Source organism: Hemiscyllium ocellatum, chromosome X, assembly GCF_020745735.1.
Source record: "Hemiscyllium ocellatum isolate sHemOce1 chromosome X, sHemOce1.pat.X.cur, whole genome shotgun sequence".
Classification (NCBI taxonomy): domain Eukaryota; kingdom Metazoa; phylum Chordata; class Chondrichthyes; order Orectolobiformes; family Hemiscylliidae; genus Hemiscyllium; species Hemiscyllium ocellatum.
In genome coordinates, this window is record NC_083453.1 from 9,724,586 (window position 1) to 9,738,789 (window position 14,204).

Below are 14,204 nucleotides of genomic sequence, written 5' to 3' on the forward strand. Positions count from 1 at the left end.
TTAGCTACTCTTCCTTGATCCCATGTGATCTTACTTTACCATCTAGTTTACCATGTAGAACCTTGTTAAAGTTCATGTAGACAACTTCTACTGCTCTGCCTTCATCTGTCTTCTTAGTCACCTCTTCAAAAAAACTCAGTTTTTAAATTGAAAGACTATGGCAACTGGTTGTGCGGAGTTTGCACATTCTATCCCTGTCTTTGTGGGTTTCCTCTGGGTACTCCAGTTTCCTCCCACAATCCAAAGATGTGCAGGTCAGGTGAATTGGTCATGTTAAATTGCCCATAGTGTTAGGTGCATTAGTCAGAGGGAAATGGGTCTGGGTGGGTTATTCTTTGGAGAGCTGGTATGTGACTTGTTGGGCCAACTGGCCTGTTTCCGGACAGTAGGCAATCTAATCTAATCTAAAATTCTTTCATGGGATGAAGACATCACTGGCTGGGACAGCATTTGTTGCCTGTCCCTAATTACCCCAGTGGACAGTTAAGAGTCAATCACATTTCTGTGGGTCTGAAGTCACATATAGGCCAGACCAGGTAAGCTAGGCAATTTCCTTCTCTAAAGGACATTAGTTGACTAGATGGGTTTTTCCAATGGGTTCATGAACATCATTAGCTGCTAATTTCAGATTTTTATTGAATTCAAATTCCACCATCTGACAGGACAGGATTCAAACCCAGGTCCCCAGAATATTACTTGTGTCTAGATTAAGAGTCCAGCACTAATAGCATTAGACCATTTCCTTCCTATCAGTTAAGTTTGTGAGACACTATTTTCAAAGCACAGAGCTATGCTGATTTATCTCTTTCCAAATGCACGTAGACCTGTCTGAATCCCCTCCAACAACTTACCCACTACTGATGTCAGGCTCACCAATCTATAGTTCTTGTGGTTCTGTTCGCCGAGCTGGGAATTTGTGTTGCAGACGTTTCGTCCCCTGTCTAGGTGACATCCTCAGTGCTTGGGAGCCTCCTGTGAAGCGCTTCTGTGATCTTTCCTCCGGCATTATTAATGGTTTGAATCTGCCGCTTCCGGTTGTCAGTTCCAGCTGTCCACTGCAGTATATTGGGTCCAGGTCGATGTGCTTATTGATTGAACCTGTGGATGAGTGCCATGACTCGAGGAATTCCCTAGCTGTTCTCTGTTTGGCTTGTCCTATAATAGTAGTGTTGTCCCAGTCGAATTCATGTTGCTTGTCATCTGCGTGTGTGGCTACTAAGGATAGCTGGTCATGTCGTTTCGTGGCTAGTTGGTGTTCATGGATGTGGACCGTTAGCTGTCTTCCTGTTTGTCCTATGTAGTGTTTTGTGCAGTCCTTGCATGGGATTTTGTACACTACATTGGTTTTGCTCATGCTGGGTATTGGGTCCTTCGTTCTAGTGAGTTGTTGTCTGAGAGTGGCTGTTGGTTTGTGTGCTGTTATGAATCCTAGTGGTCACAGTAATCTGGCTGTCAGTTCAGAAATGCTCCTGATGTATGCTAGTGTGGCTTGTCTTTTGGGTTGCGGCATGTCCTCGTTCCGTTGTCTTTCCCTTCGGCATCTGTTGATGAAATTGCGCGGGTATCCGTTTTTGGCGAATACATTGTGAGTGTGGCGTTGATGATCCGGTGTGTGTTCTCTATTTCTGTGTTTTTAATGATTACAAAGGTGTCATCCACATATCTGACCCAGAGTTTGGGTTGAATTTGCAGTAAGACTGTTTGTTCTAATCTTTGCATTACCGCTTCTGCTATGAGTCCAGAGATGGGTGAGCCCATGGGTGTGCCATTGATTTGTCACACTCACACTCATGAATGTGCCACACTCACAGGAATCCGATTCACTAGAGAGGAAGAAAAGGACAACCAACTCCCATTCCTAGACGTGATGGTACAGAGAACACCGAACGGAGAATTCACCACAGAGGTATACAGGAAAGCCACACTCACAGACCAAGTCCTGAACTACGAAAGCAACCACCCCAACACACACAAAAGAAGTTGCATCAAGACACTATTCAAAAGGGCCACAACATACTGCAGTACACCAGAACTGCAAAAAGAGGAAGAAGAACACCTATACAATGTATTCGCCAAAAACGGATATCCCCGCAATTTCATGAGGGAAAGACAACGGAATGAGGACATGCCGCAACCCAAAAGACAAGCCACACTACCATACATCAAGAGCATTTCTGAACTGACAGCCAGACTACTGCGACCACTAGGACTCATAACAGCACACAAACTAACAGCCACTCAGACAACAACTCACCAGAACGAAGGACCCGATACCCAGCATGAGCAAAACCAATGTAGTGTACAAAATCCCATGCAAGGACTGCACAAAACACTACATAGGACAAACAGGATGACAGCTAACGATCCGCATCCATGAACACCAACTAGCCACGAAACGACACGACCAGCTATCCTTAGTAGCCACACACACAGATGACAAGCAACATGAATTCGACTGGGACAACTATTATAGGACAAGCCAAACAGAGAACAGCCAGGGAATTCCTAGAGGCATGGCACTCATCCACAGATTCAATCAATAAGCACATCGACCTGGACCCAATATACCAGCCACTGCAACGGACAGCTGGAACTGACAACCGGAAGTGGCAGAGACAAACCACTATAAATGCCGGAGGAAAGATCACAGAAGCGCTTCACAGGAGGCTCCCAAGCACTGAGGATGTCACCTAGACAGGGGACGAAACGTCTGCAACACAAATTCCCAGCTCGGCGAACAGAACCACAACAACGAGCACCCGAGCTACAAATCTTCTCCCGAACTTTGAATCTATAGTTCCTTTTGCAGACTTTTAAAAATAGTCACACAACATTAGCCCCCTTACACTTTTCTGCCACCTCACCCAAAGCTATTGATGATGTGAATATTTCAGCAAGAGGCCCAACAATTTCTTCTGGAGCTTCCCACAACGTCCTGGGATATACTTGATCAGGACCTGGAGGTTTATCCACCTTTTTTATTCATTTTAAAACCTCTAACACCTTCTCTTCTGTAATGTGGATTCTTTTCAAGACATCACTATTTATTACTGGAGTTCCTTCACGTCCATAAATATTGACAGACAATATTCATTTAGGATCTCAGTTACCTCCTGTGTTTCCACACATAGATGGCCTTGTTGATTTTTTTTTTAAGGGGCCCTGTTAACTCCCTAGTTACTCTTGCCCCTAATATACTTGTAGAATCTCTTTAGATAGTTTTGGCAGCTAAGATTAATGTCCCCTTTTTTTTCCATCCTGATTTCCACCTTAGGTATACTCTTACACCCACTATACCCCTTCAGGGATTCTCTTGATCCCAGCTGATTATACCTATTGTGAACCTCCTTTTTCTTGACCAGAGCTTCAATATCTCCAGTTATCCAGTGTTCTCTATTCCTGCCACTTGCCCTTCACACTAACAGGAACATTCATGCTTAAACATGAACAGAAATTGCTGGAAAGACCCAGCAGGTCTGGCAGCATCTGGAGAGAAAACAGAGTTAATGTTCAGATTCAGTGACTCTTCTCCAGAAGTTTATTGCTGAAGTAACAGAAGATATTTGAGCCTGCTGGGCCACTTTGAGTCATGGCTGCAGTGTTACCCTTTGGCCCAAATGAGTTGGCTTCCAACAATTACGATTGTCTTCCTTTGTGCTAGATATGAGCTCGCTGAGAATTTTCTCCTGATTTCCATTGACTTCAATATTAGTTGTCAAGATTTGAGTAGGGAAAGCACAGCATGTCACGCAGCATCCGAGGAGCAGGAAAATCGACGTTTCGGGCAAAAGCCCTTCATCAGGAAAGTTCAATGTTAGTTGGGCTGCTTGGTGCCATAGTCATCCAAATGCTGTCTTGATATCCAGGGCAATCACTTTCGCGTCACACCTAGGATTCTAGTCTTCTGCCCATGTTTTCTGACAAGACTGTAATGAGGTCTGGAATTGAGCGGCTCTGTTGGCATACAAACTGAGCATCGATGAGCTGGTCATTGACCAAGTACAATATGATAGTGCTCCTTCTATGACTTTAATTATTTGGTGTAGGCTATTAAAGTTCTAATTAGCTGAGTTGGATTTGTCCTGCTTTTGGTGGGTAGGTATCTAGGCAACTTCTCGTGTTGTGTTCAACCATTAGCCTCTGGGAACTTTTAAACATTTTTTTTCCCTGATTGCTAAATATGTCAGCTACTCTTATTCAAGCCTATACTTTTGGTGTAACAAGTCACTGAACAGTGGGATGTATGTTTGCATCTGTAGTTGTTTAACCACTGAATTCCTGATCTTGGCTGTGCCATCAGATGACTGGAGATCACCACCTATTTCCCAAAAGTGAAAGAAGGCCACTATGCCGTAATATAGCAAAATCTCTCTGCAGTCAAATTCACAACAATTTGGAACAAGTCTTGTGCCATAACACCTACAGAACTTGCAATCCGAAGGGAAGTGAAGAGTTTGCAATGCTGAGCTTTTCCAAAATACTGAGTTGGAGTAGAAGATGATGCTTCTTGATTTTTAAACATTGAAAACACAGGAAGAAAATGAGAACCGTGTTTATGGTATTATGGGCACAAGTCAAGAGAGACTGAAGAGTTCTGAAAGTAAAGATGGCCTTTCATATAGTGAGTCTTTTTTACATTTGATGAGTAAGGTGCTAGAAGAAGTTGTTTAAATATGACTGCAGTGTTTTGGGTCTTGATAAGCCACAGGTTTAAAAGACCTTGATAAGAGAGAATTTCTGGTATAAAAGGGAGATGGCAGCTGCAAATGTGTTGCTGGTCAAAGCACAGCAGGCCAGGCAGCATATCATTTTGAAGGAGGCTTTAGGAATAGAGGGAATATAGGTGCATTGGATTTGCAGGCAGTCTGTCTTTTTAAGTTTGTGACCTAGGATTCAATCCAAACTAAATGGAAAAATATGAAATGTTGGTTTTTAGACTGGCTGTGAAGTTTGCTGTGTGAAACAAGGCATGTGTTATTTCATTTTGGAGCACAAATGCCACCTTCTTCTCCTTTATTGCTATTATTTGATTCTATGCCACTCAGGTTCTGTGAGAATTCGACTCATCATACTGGGAGCAGCAAGTGCTCTTTTTATACTCTGATTTTCTTTGTGTTCTATGTATAGCAAAATGCTACACTGGTTATTTATTTAATTGGATTAGTTTTATGGTGCGTTAAGGATCTTCATCCACTGATGCAAAGGAAAGGAAGCTTTGCTCTGCGTGTTCCTTCATGCTGTACCTGATCTGGGAATGTTGCATACGGCTCAAAATGGTACACAGCATTTTACTTCAGAAAGTGATCCATTTTGTGTGCGGCACCAAACAGTGAGTTTATCGCCTCCATCTAGTGGCCACAGCTTGTAATTGACTCCCCAGTCTTAAGCCCCCACATTCAGGACATCAAAAATCCAGATAAACATTAAGGACAGCAGAGGAAGAGACTTGCAATGTTAAACAGTCAGCAAGAAAAACAAAGGTTTTTTTTTAATGTAAGAAGCAATAAAATATGTTTTATTTCCAGTAATGTCAATGTCAATAAATTTTGAAGAAAATTTAAGTATTCTGGCATAAAAGCAATTTTCAATAAAATTTGTATCTGGTTTACCTTTTAACTAGTGCTATTTCCCATAGCATTGTGGTGGGATGATTTCTGAAAACAGTTTTGGTATTTTATAACTTGTTTCTGGTGTTGGTGATTTGTATTGTTCAAAGATATTTAAAAAAAACTTCAAGTGGCTGTTGGCTCTATTGGTCCTATGTGACTGAGACGTGGAGGTGCCGGGTTGGACTGAGGTGGTCAAAATCAGAGTTCACACAACACCAGGTCATAGCTCAAGAGGTTTCTTTGAAATCACAAGCTCTCGGACTGCTGCTTCTTCACCTGATGAAGGAGCAGTGCTCCGAAAGCATGTAATTTCAAATAAAGCTATTTCAAATTGGACTATGAAAGGATATCATGTGACTTCTGTCTACCTGTCTGACTGTGGTAAACCTCCCCCCTCCCACCCCCCCCCCCTTCCCCAGTCTCCTTGAGCTGTCTGCAGCTTTTGACGCAGTGACCACACCATCCTCCTCCAGCCCCTTTCCACTGTCATCCAGCTGGAGGGTGGGGTGAGGGTGAGAGTGGGGCGAGGAGACTGCGCTCACCTGTTTCCATTCTTATTCTCGTAACCAGAGAATCACTCAGTGTCTTCTTTTCCTGCTCCTGTTCCCTCACTCCTGGCTGGTCTCCCACACTTTGGAGCTCTTCCAAAACTTTGCTGCTCGTGCCTTAATTGAAAGGAAGTCTCATTCCACTAATCAGCCCTGTGCTTGCTGACTTTCATTGCCTCCCAGTCAGGTAACATCTTGATTTTAAATTTTTCAGCTCTTCCTTTCGAATCCCTCGGTGGTCTTAGTACTCCATATCTCTGTAATCTCCTCCAACCCCGTACAGCTTCCAGGTAGCTATACTGTAATTCTGGCCTCTTGTGCATTCCCACTTACAATTGTTCTACCTTGCTTTCCTCCTTTTGAGACCTATTTCTTAAAACCTACCTCTTTGACCAAGCTTTTATTCATCTGACAGAATAGGTTGTGACTTGGTATCATGTTTGTTTGTGTAGTGCTCCTGTGAACCTCCTTGGGACATTTTTAATCTGTATTAAAAGCACTATATAAATATATGGTTGTTGTATTGCAATAGAGTCATGCTGTAGGAGAGTGTATGTTTACTGAAGGGTTGCTCCCAGTGGAAAACATGTGATGGAAAGTAACTGGTACACAAGCTCAGCAGAAAAAGGCTGTTTTGAATTTTGAACCGAGAGCTTTTAAATGAATATCTATCCTTCAGGCAGTAGATTTGAGACATGAATATGTGATTTCATGAACAGAATTTTTCTTATGTTATCAGTGAAATGTTAGTGTTCTGAGATGTTTTGGAAGCACTAGTGAGAAATTGTTAGTTTACATAAACCTAGTAAAATGTGTCAATCTTACTCTGTAGTAAATTTACATGATAAACGTGATTCATAGCTTGTGATGGCCTGTTAGTGTTTGCCGAGCCATTGGAAAACATGAATACTGTACAAGACTGATAGTGTTTAGAGAATGTTTGTTTGAGTGCTGCTAGGAGGTGTGTACTAAAACTATCACCTGAGCTTGACAAGTGGCGAATACTGGAGGGCAATGGTACAGCAAATCTGTTCCACGCATTGAGTTCTGGACTAAAATGGCAGAATTTTGTTGGAGTAATGATGGTGAAAGTACCAGTGGTCACCATCATTGAAGCTGACAGGAACTCTGGCATCTGTAAATGTGGAAGTTGCTGTCAGTGATTTATTGCATTTTCTCCAGGTTTGCAGCTGACACAGATGGTAAATCATAGAATTGTACAGTACTAAATGCCATTAAGTCTGCACTGACTCAAAGCAACTCTACATCTACTCTGCTCCCATTATCCTGTACTAGGCCCATAGCTTTGAATGTTATACAGTTTCAAATGCTCATCCACATACCTTTTTCTTTTTAAAGGTTATGAGGTTGCTCATCTATACTGCTCCTCTAGGTATCGTATTCCAGACTCCTGTCAGCCTCCAGGTGAAAAAATGTTTTCTCAAATACCCTCAACCTCCTGCCTCTCACCTTTTTAAAATTACGCCCCTTTGTTACTGACCCTTCAACTAAGGGGAACAGCTTCTTTCTATTCACCTCTCCATGCCCTTCAATCTTACACTCCTCTATAAGGTTCCTTCTCCTTTCATAGACTCATACAGAGTGAAAACAGACCCTTCAGCCCAACTTGTCCATACTAACCAGGTTTCCCAAACTAAATTCATCCCATTTGCCTTTGTTTGGCCATATCCCTGTCAACTTTTCCTGTCCAAATGTCTTTTAAAAATTAGAACTGTTACCTGCATATACCATTTCCTCTGGCAGTTCATTCCACATACGAACCACCCTCTGTGAAAAAGCTGCCCCAGGTCCCTTTTTAAATCTTTTTCCTCTTGCCTTAAACCTGTACCCTCTAGTTTTGGACTCCCCTACCCAAGGGAAAAATCATTGTTATTCACCGTATCTATGCCCCTTGTGATTTTTATAAACCTTTTTATAAGGTCACTCCTCAACCTCCTATACTCCAGTGAAAAATGTTCCAGCCTCCCCTTACAACTCAAACCCTCCAGTCCCAGTAACATTCTGGTAAATCTTTTTTTGTTGCATCCTTCCCAATTTAATAATATCCTTTTGTACAGCAGGGCAACTAGAATTGTATGCAGTACTCCAAAAGTGGCCTCACCAACTTCCTGTACAGCTGCAACATGACTCCATCTCTTTTTAGAGCTGGCTTGAATAAAACTGAATGAGAACTTCCATTTTTAGGTTATTAGTTTTGCTCCAAAGATTGTGGGGAATGTTGCACTTTGTTGAATAAGAATGCTGTTACAGTTTACTAATGTAAAGACCATATCATTTTAGTTTACTTCTTGATCGTGAATTGGACTGAGGAAGGAGAGAGAGATGCTTTACTTCAAAAAAGCAAGTCACTGAATCTCATTGTAAGTCCTGCACTAGAGGATGCTGTAACAGGAGATGGCTTGGCTCCAGGGAGCTGCCTACAAAGTGAGATTTGGCTGGCAACAGGTTGCTGATTGACATCTGGAACTGGTCACATCTCCACAAATTAAAGGCCAACCGCAACTATATCGTTGGTCAAATTAAAACTAAGAACTGCGGATGCTGAAGAGCTGAAACAAAAACCAAAAACGTTGGTGAAATGCAGCAGGTCTGAGAGCATCTATGGAGAGAAATAAGGTTCACATTTCGAGTCTGCTGACCCTTCTCCGGAACTATTTGAGTACCTGAATGATGGGGTGAACGATATTGGAAGTCTTTGTCTCCTCTTTTTTTTGCATCTTGCTCCCTCCTGAAGAAAGTCAGTTCATTTTATCCCACTAGGTGCAGTAAACTGTGTAACTTCTAACCAATGCATCAGAGACTTCATAATTCATAACTCAGTTGCTTTGTACATCTTGTGAAGAAGTCTCAGAGCTCAAAGGAAAAGATCAGAGAACTGAGCAACTTGGGAAATGAAATGAATACCTCATTGAATCCTGAGGACTAGTGATATTCAGCTGTTTCCCCAATATTTTGTTTCTCTCCAGTCATGACACCCTTGTTTGTTTGTTTGTTTGTATGTATGTGTATATCTGTGGGTAGGTGGGATGTTTTAAAAGCGTATTAGAGTTTAAAGTAGGAGAGTTCTATGTTGACCATTCGTAGTTTTTCCCCTATGGTTACAACATATTTTATTTGCAAAATACAGTTAAGTACAGAAGTTTTGTCTATGTTTTCGGTTAACCTGGGTCTATTTGACAGGTAAAGTGGGGAACTTGTGTAGTTCGCCAAAAGAATTAAACTTTTGTGATGCCTTTGAGAATAGTAGGAGTTTGATTTTCAGCACACTAAGTTCATAATTACTGCTAAACAGGCTAACTGACCCTGAAGGACTAATTTACATATGTACAATGTCAAATATCTCCAGAATGATAACGTTCATATTTTTAAAGTTTGGTTCGTATTTTAACTTGAGTCCATGTATATGCTTCGGTCATTTATTTCACGAGCTGTGAAAATGGAACTCAGAAGTGTACAGACATTTTAAAAACATTTTTCTTTTTCTTTTTGTTTTTGTTTCTTGGTTTACTGGCTGAGAATACTCTCAATGTGATTTGTTGCTTACCCTGCTTGATAACATCATTGCTGCTAAATGCCACAGTATTCCCATTGATTTGTATGGTTCACATTTGGATCCTATTGGACATTGGAATGTCTCCTTGGGATGGCACGGTGGCTCAGTGGTTAGCACTGCTGCCTTACAGCGCCAGGGTCTCAGGTTCGATTCCAGCCTTGGGCAACTGTCTGTGTAGAGTTTGCACATTCTCCCTGTGTCTGCGTGGGTTTCCTCTGGGTGCTCTGGTTTCCTCCCACAGTCCAACTATGTGCAGTCAGGTTGAATTGGCGATGCTAAATTGTCCATAGTTTTGTTAGGTGCATTAGTCAGGGGGAGAGGTGGGTTATTCCTTTGGAGGGTCGGTGTGACTTGTTGGGCCGAAAGGCCTGTTTCCAAACTGAAGGGAATCTAATCTAATCTAATTTGTACCCTGGTCTATGTTAAGAAGGTATACTTTACCTACCAGTGACTATAGTCTGACACTGGTAGGTTTCAGCAAAATTTGTGTTTTTTTTTATTTACACTATAGTACATACTGTACTGTAAGGTAAGTAAATATCTCCCTGGTACATGATGTTCTGCTCTTTTGACTGCTGATTATTCACTGTTCCATCATACATTACTATTTCATTATTTGCATGTCTTAGTGTTAGCTTAAATCTAACATTGAGTAAATGCAAATCCACGTCAAAGTGATGTCTTCATCTATGTGGGGAGCTTTCTTCAAGGGCTGTGGTGAGTGTTGGCATTTAGCCACTGACCATGGAACCTAAGCCATAATGCAGTTACTGGGGTTGGTATTCAGTGGTTAGAATAGCTTTTTAAAAATTCTTTTGAGATGTGGGCGTCACTGGCAAGGCCAGCAGTTGTAGCCCAGCCCTAAATGCCCTTGAACTGAATTAATGATTTGCTAGGCAGTTATGGGCTGGAGCCCCTTCTGGGCCAGATTAGGTAAAAGGACAGCAGATTGCCTTCCTGAAGGTTATTAATGAACCAGACGAGTTCTTATGAAAATTGATAGTTTCATGGTGAACATTACTGAGACTAGCTTTCAATTCCAAAATTGTTTAATCCCAGACAATTCAATTGAGTCTAAGTTTCACTGGGTACCTTGCTGGGATTTGAACTGGTATTGTAAGAACATTACATTGGGCCTCTAATTTAACTAATCACCCACCTGGCACTGAGAGAGCTGTATCACAACACTGGAATTTATCAACAGGAAGGGGTTCCATTCCATGAATGTCAAGTGGTCTGTGTTCCCACTGCCATGTGCCTGCTATCATAGAACAGTCCCCCTGACTGATGCAAAGCGCAGGTTTAATATTGCCCATGCTTTGACCTGGGCCGTGATGGAGCAGAGCATGGGGCTGCTGAGGATGTGGTTCTGCTGCTTGTGCCAGTCTCTAGAGGAGTTGGTTGAGGCGGGGAGAGGGTGCTCCAATGTAGTCTGGATCGTATCATTCTGGCCAGCTGTGCTCTACACAATTGGAGCAGGCAGTGAGGTGATGTGACAGATGCTGAGGAACTGGGAGAATTAGAGCAGCCTTCCAAGGACGAGCATAAGGATACTGGGGAGGAGGAAATTCTCCTTCTGCATGTCAGAGCTCGGCAGCATTGGCTATTACAAACCGTGAAGGGCCTTATTGACGTCCCGTTCACGCAGATGAGAGCTGGGTGCAGCAGATTATCGTGGAGTGCAAAATAGGCCTTGGTCATGATCCCAGCATTCGGTTTGCATTGTAGGGATGAAGTTCAGCATCTGTTGGTTTTGAGCGTAAAAGCTCGTGTTTGGAATTGTCTGTCTGATTACTTGCGTGTAGGTGATTATCATTCCCCAATATAAATGATTAAACTGTGGGTCTACGGTTGGCACTGGGGACAAGGTGGCATTGACTTTGAGGGTTTTCTGATGGGATGTACCTGTGCAAATACCAAAGTGTGTGGCATGGTGGTTGAGCTGCCACAAGGGTGACAGAATGGAGTTTAATGTGCGAGGGAACATCGGCTGTGCCAGCTATGTGCCTTGAGGAGCCTGACTTTGTGGCTGCTGTGCCATGGCGTAACAACAGATTGGATGCAACTCTGGACTACCAACGTTTGTCTGGGCACATGGTACGATGGGAATGGAATTGGATGAGAGGAGTTCCATTGTGGCAGGGTAAATAGTTAATAAGGTGAGTTGGTAAGATACAGTGAGAAATCTTGCTAGGCCCAGTGGCAAAAATTGCTCCAAAGTACACTAGCTTAAGACCAAGCTGCAAAAATAAATAAGATTCTGCCATCGGTGTTCCTACTGTATACAGGCTATGCCAACAGTGAATCGGTTGGCTGGTGGTTGATAAGCCATCGATTATTGCATTTTAAGTCTCAAATCATAGTGCTCCGAACTGAATGTCTTGTGTGTAATCTTCCCATTTTAGGGGCATATCCTCAGCAACAAGCTTATCCTACACAGCCGAATATGGCTCCGCCAAACCAATTCCCCACTGCTCAAGTTCCCCAGGCACCACCTTACACCGAAGCTCCTCCATCTTATGCCGAGGTGAGTCAGCTAGTTTGCATCAACTTTATTCCTCTTAAAGAAATAAAGCACTTTGCAGTGGCCTTTGAAAGCGTCACAACTTATCAGGTGTTTGTCATTCAGCAGTAGTACAGTGAATGGGAGTTGGTAGCTCAGACAGTTGGTTTGTAATGCAGAGTGACAGTAACCATGTGGGTTCAGTTCATGCACTGGTGAGGTTACCATGAAGAAGGACTTTCCTTTTCAACTTTGCCCCTCACCTGAGGTACTCTCCGGTTAAACCTCCCACCGGCCATCTCTCCCTGATGAGGCTCGAAGGACTTTTGCGATTTTTACCAGTGAATTGTTGAGGACACTTTCCTTTTCTCCCAGCCAGTTTAAAAAAAAAGTAAGTATCTGAGGTGAAGAGGGGTGCTTTACTACTGAGTAAGATATGGCAATGAGTGGGAGTTGAGGTGAATTGGTCTGTGAAAATGATAGTAATGTTTTGTAATTAGCACAAGTCAATTGAGCCAGTAGAATGTGATGAACATCAATGAGCGCAACTTTGTGTGTGATTTCTATATAGAATTTCACACCATAGTGTCTCCCAGACCCTTCGCCTGTGCTGTCCCAGTCTCCATTTCTCCTTAGGTGCTCCGTTACCTCGTATTCCTGAACAATAATCATGCTGTTTCTCCTTTTTTCTCTTGCCTCTTTTCCCTCACCTTTCTATACTTTGCACCTCACCTTTATAAGTACACCCATATCCCAGCCCCTCCCTGTTGCAGTCCTAGCAAGCCACATATTTTCTCAGAACTCAGGATCCCACTCTCGTCGCTGTTACCAACAATTATCAATGTTGCCATTTGGGGGTGGCACGGTGGCTCAGTGGTGCCTCACAGCACCAGGGTCCCAGGTTCAATTCCAGCCTCGGGCAATTGTCTGTGTGGAGTTTGCACATTCTCCCTGTGTCTGCGTGGGTTTCCTCCCACAGTCCAAAGATGTGCAGGTCAGGTGAATTGGTCATTCTAAATTGCCCATAGTGTTAGGTGCATTAGTCAGAGGGAAATGGGTCTGGGTGGGTTGCTCTTCGGAGGTCGGTGTGGACTTGTTGGGCCAAAGGGCCTGTTTTCATATTGTAGGGAATCTCAGCTAATCATACAATCTCGCCAACTGCTTCCCAACTCTGTTGCATCAACATTCCATCTATCTCAATAAATCCCACAATAAGCAGAAATTTCGGAATCGAGTGTGTGTATTCTATAGCACAGACCAGATGCTCCCTCACACTCTCTCTCTTTTCTTTCCCCCCACTAACTTGTCCAGAGACAGTTGATATATTTGTTGTCAGTTATACCAGAGAGAGTGAACCTTTCGGCTCTGGGCAGCTGAGCTTGTTTCAGGAAGTGCTCTTTGGTGTATTAATGCGTTGAAGTACAATGTAACCTCGTCTCTTCTGAGTACAAAATATGCCATACGTTTACAAAATTCAAAGGTTTGATGTCAGAATTAACTTCTGTCATAGGCAAGGGTCAAATACAGATCAGTGTTACAATTATTTCAAAGAGAATGTTAAAATAACAATAAAATGAGTAAAATAACATCCTGATCATTTAGGTTTGGATTTTTATTACTAGGGTTCAAAACTGAAGTTGTTTAAATTTGTTCATTTATGCAGCCAAAAGATGGCATTGGACTATTCTTAAATGTTAAATTCTGTGACATGGCCTCCTGTACTGATTTGCATCAGGCAATCTCTCATAGCAGGATTAGGAAACTAACTCTTCTTTTACCCCATTTCCATTATGTTGTCTGCATGCGGGAGTATAAGCACTGGGAAAGTTGTATTGGAAAAGGTAGGGTCATCTTTGGTTGGTATAGACGTTAAGCCTTTTCATACCCTCTTGGCCTGCCTAGGTCTTTTTGCCATTCCTAGACTTCAAGTAATCCATTTGTAGGAGAACTTCTGTGGATGTAATGGCTGC

The 14,204-nt window shown here is 42.6% G+C and overlaps 1 protein-coding gene across 1 annotated transcript in view; it reads left to right on the top strand.

Annotated features, from left to right (window-relative positions):
- Window positions 1–14,204, top strand: part of dazap2 (DAZ associated protein 2) — a 35,846-nt gene that overhangs the window by 7,509 nt on the left and 14,133 nt on the right. Inside the window, exon 2 of the mRNA XM_060821017.1 lies at window positions 12,137–12,258. Within this exon, the coding sequence (XP_060677000.1) occupies window positions 12,137–12,258 (122 nt within the window). The remainder of the gene's footprint in view (window positions 1–12,136; window positions 12,259–14,204) is intronic.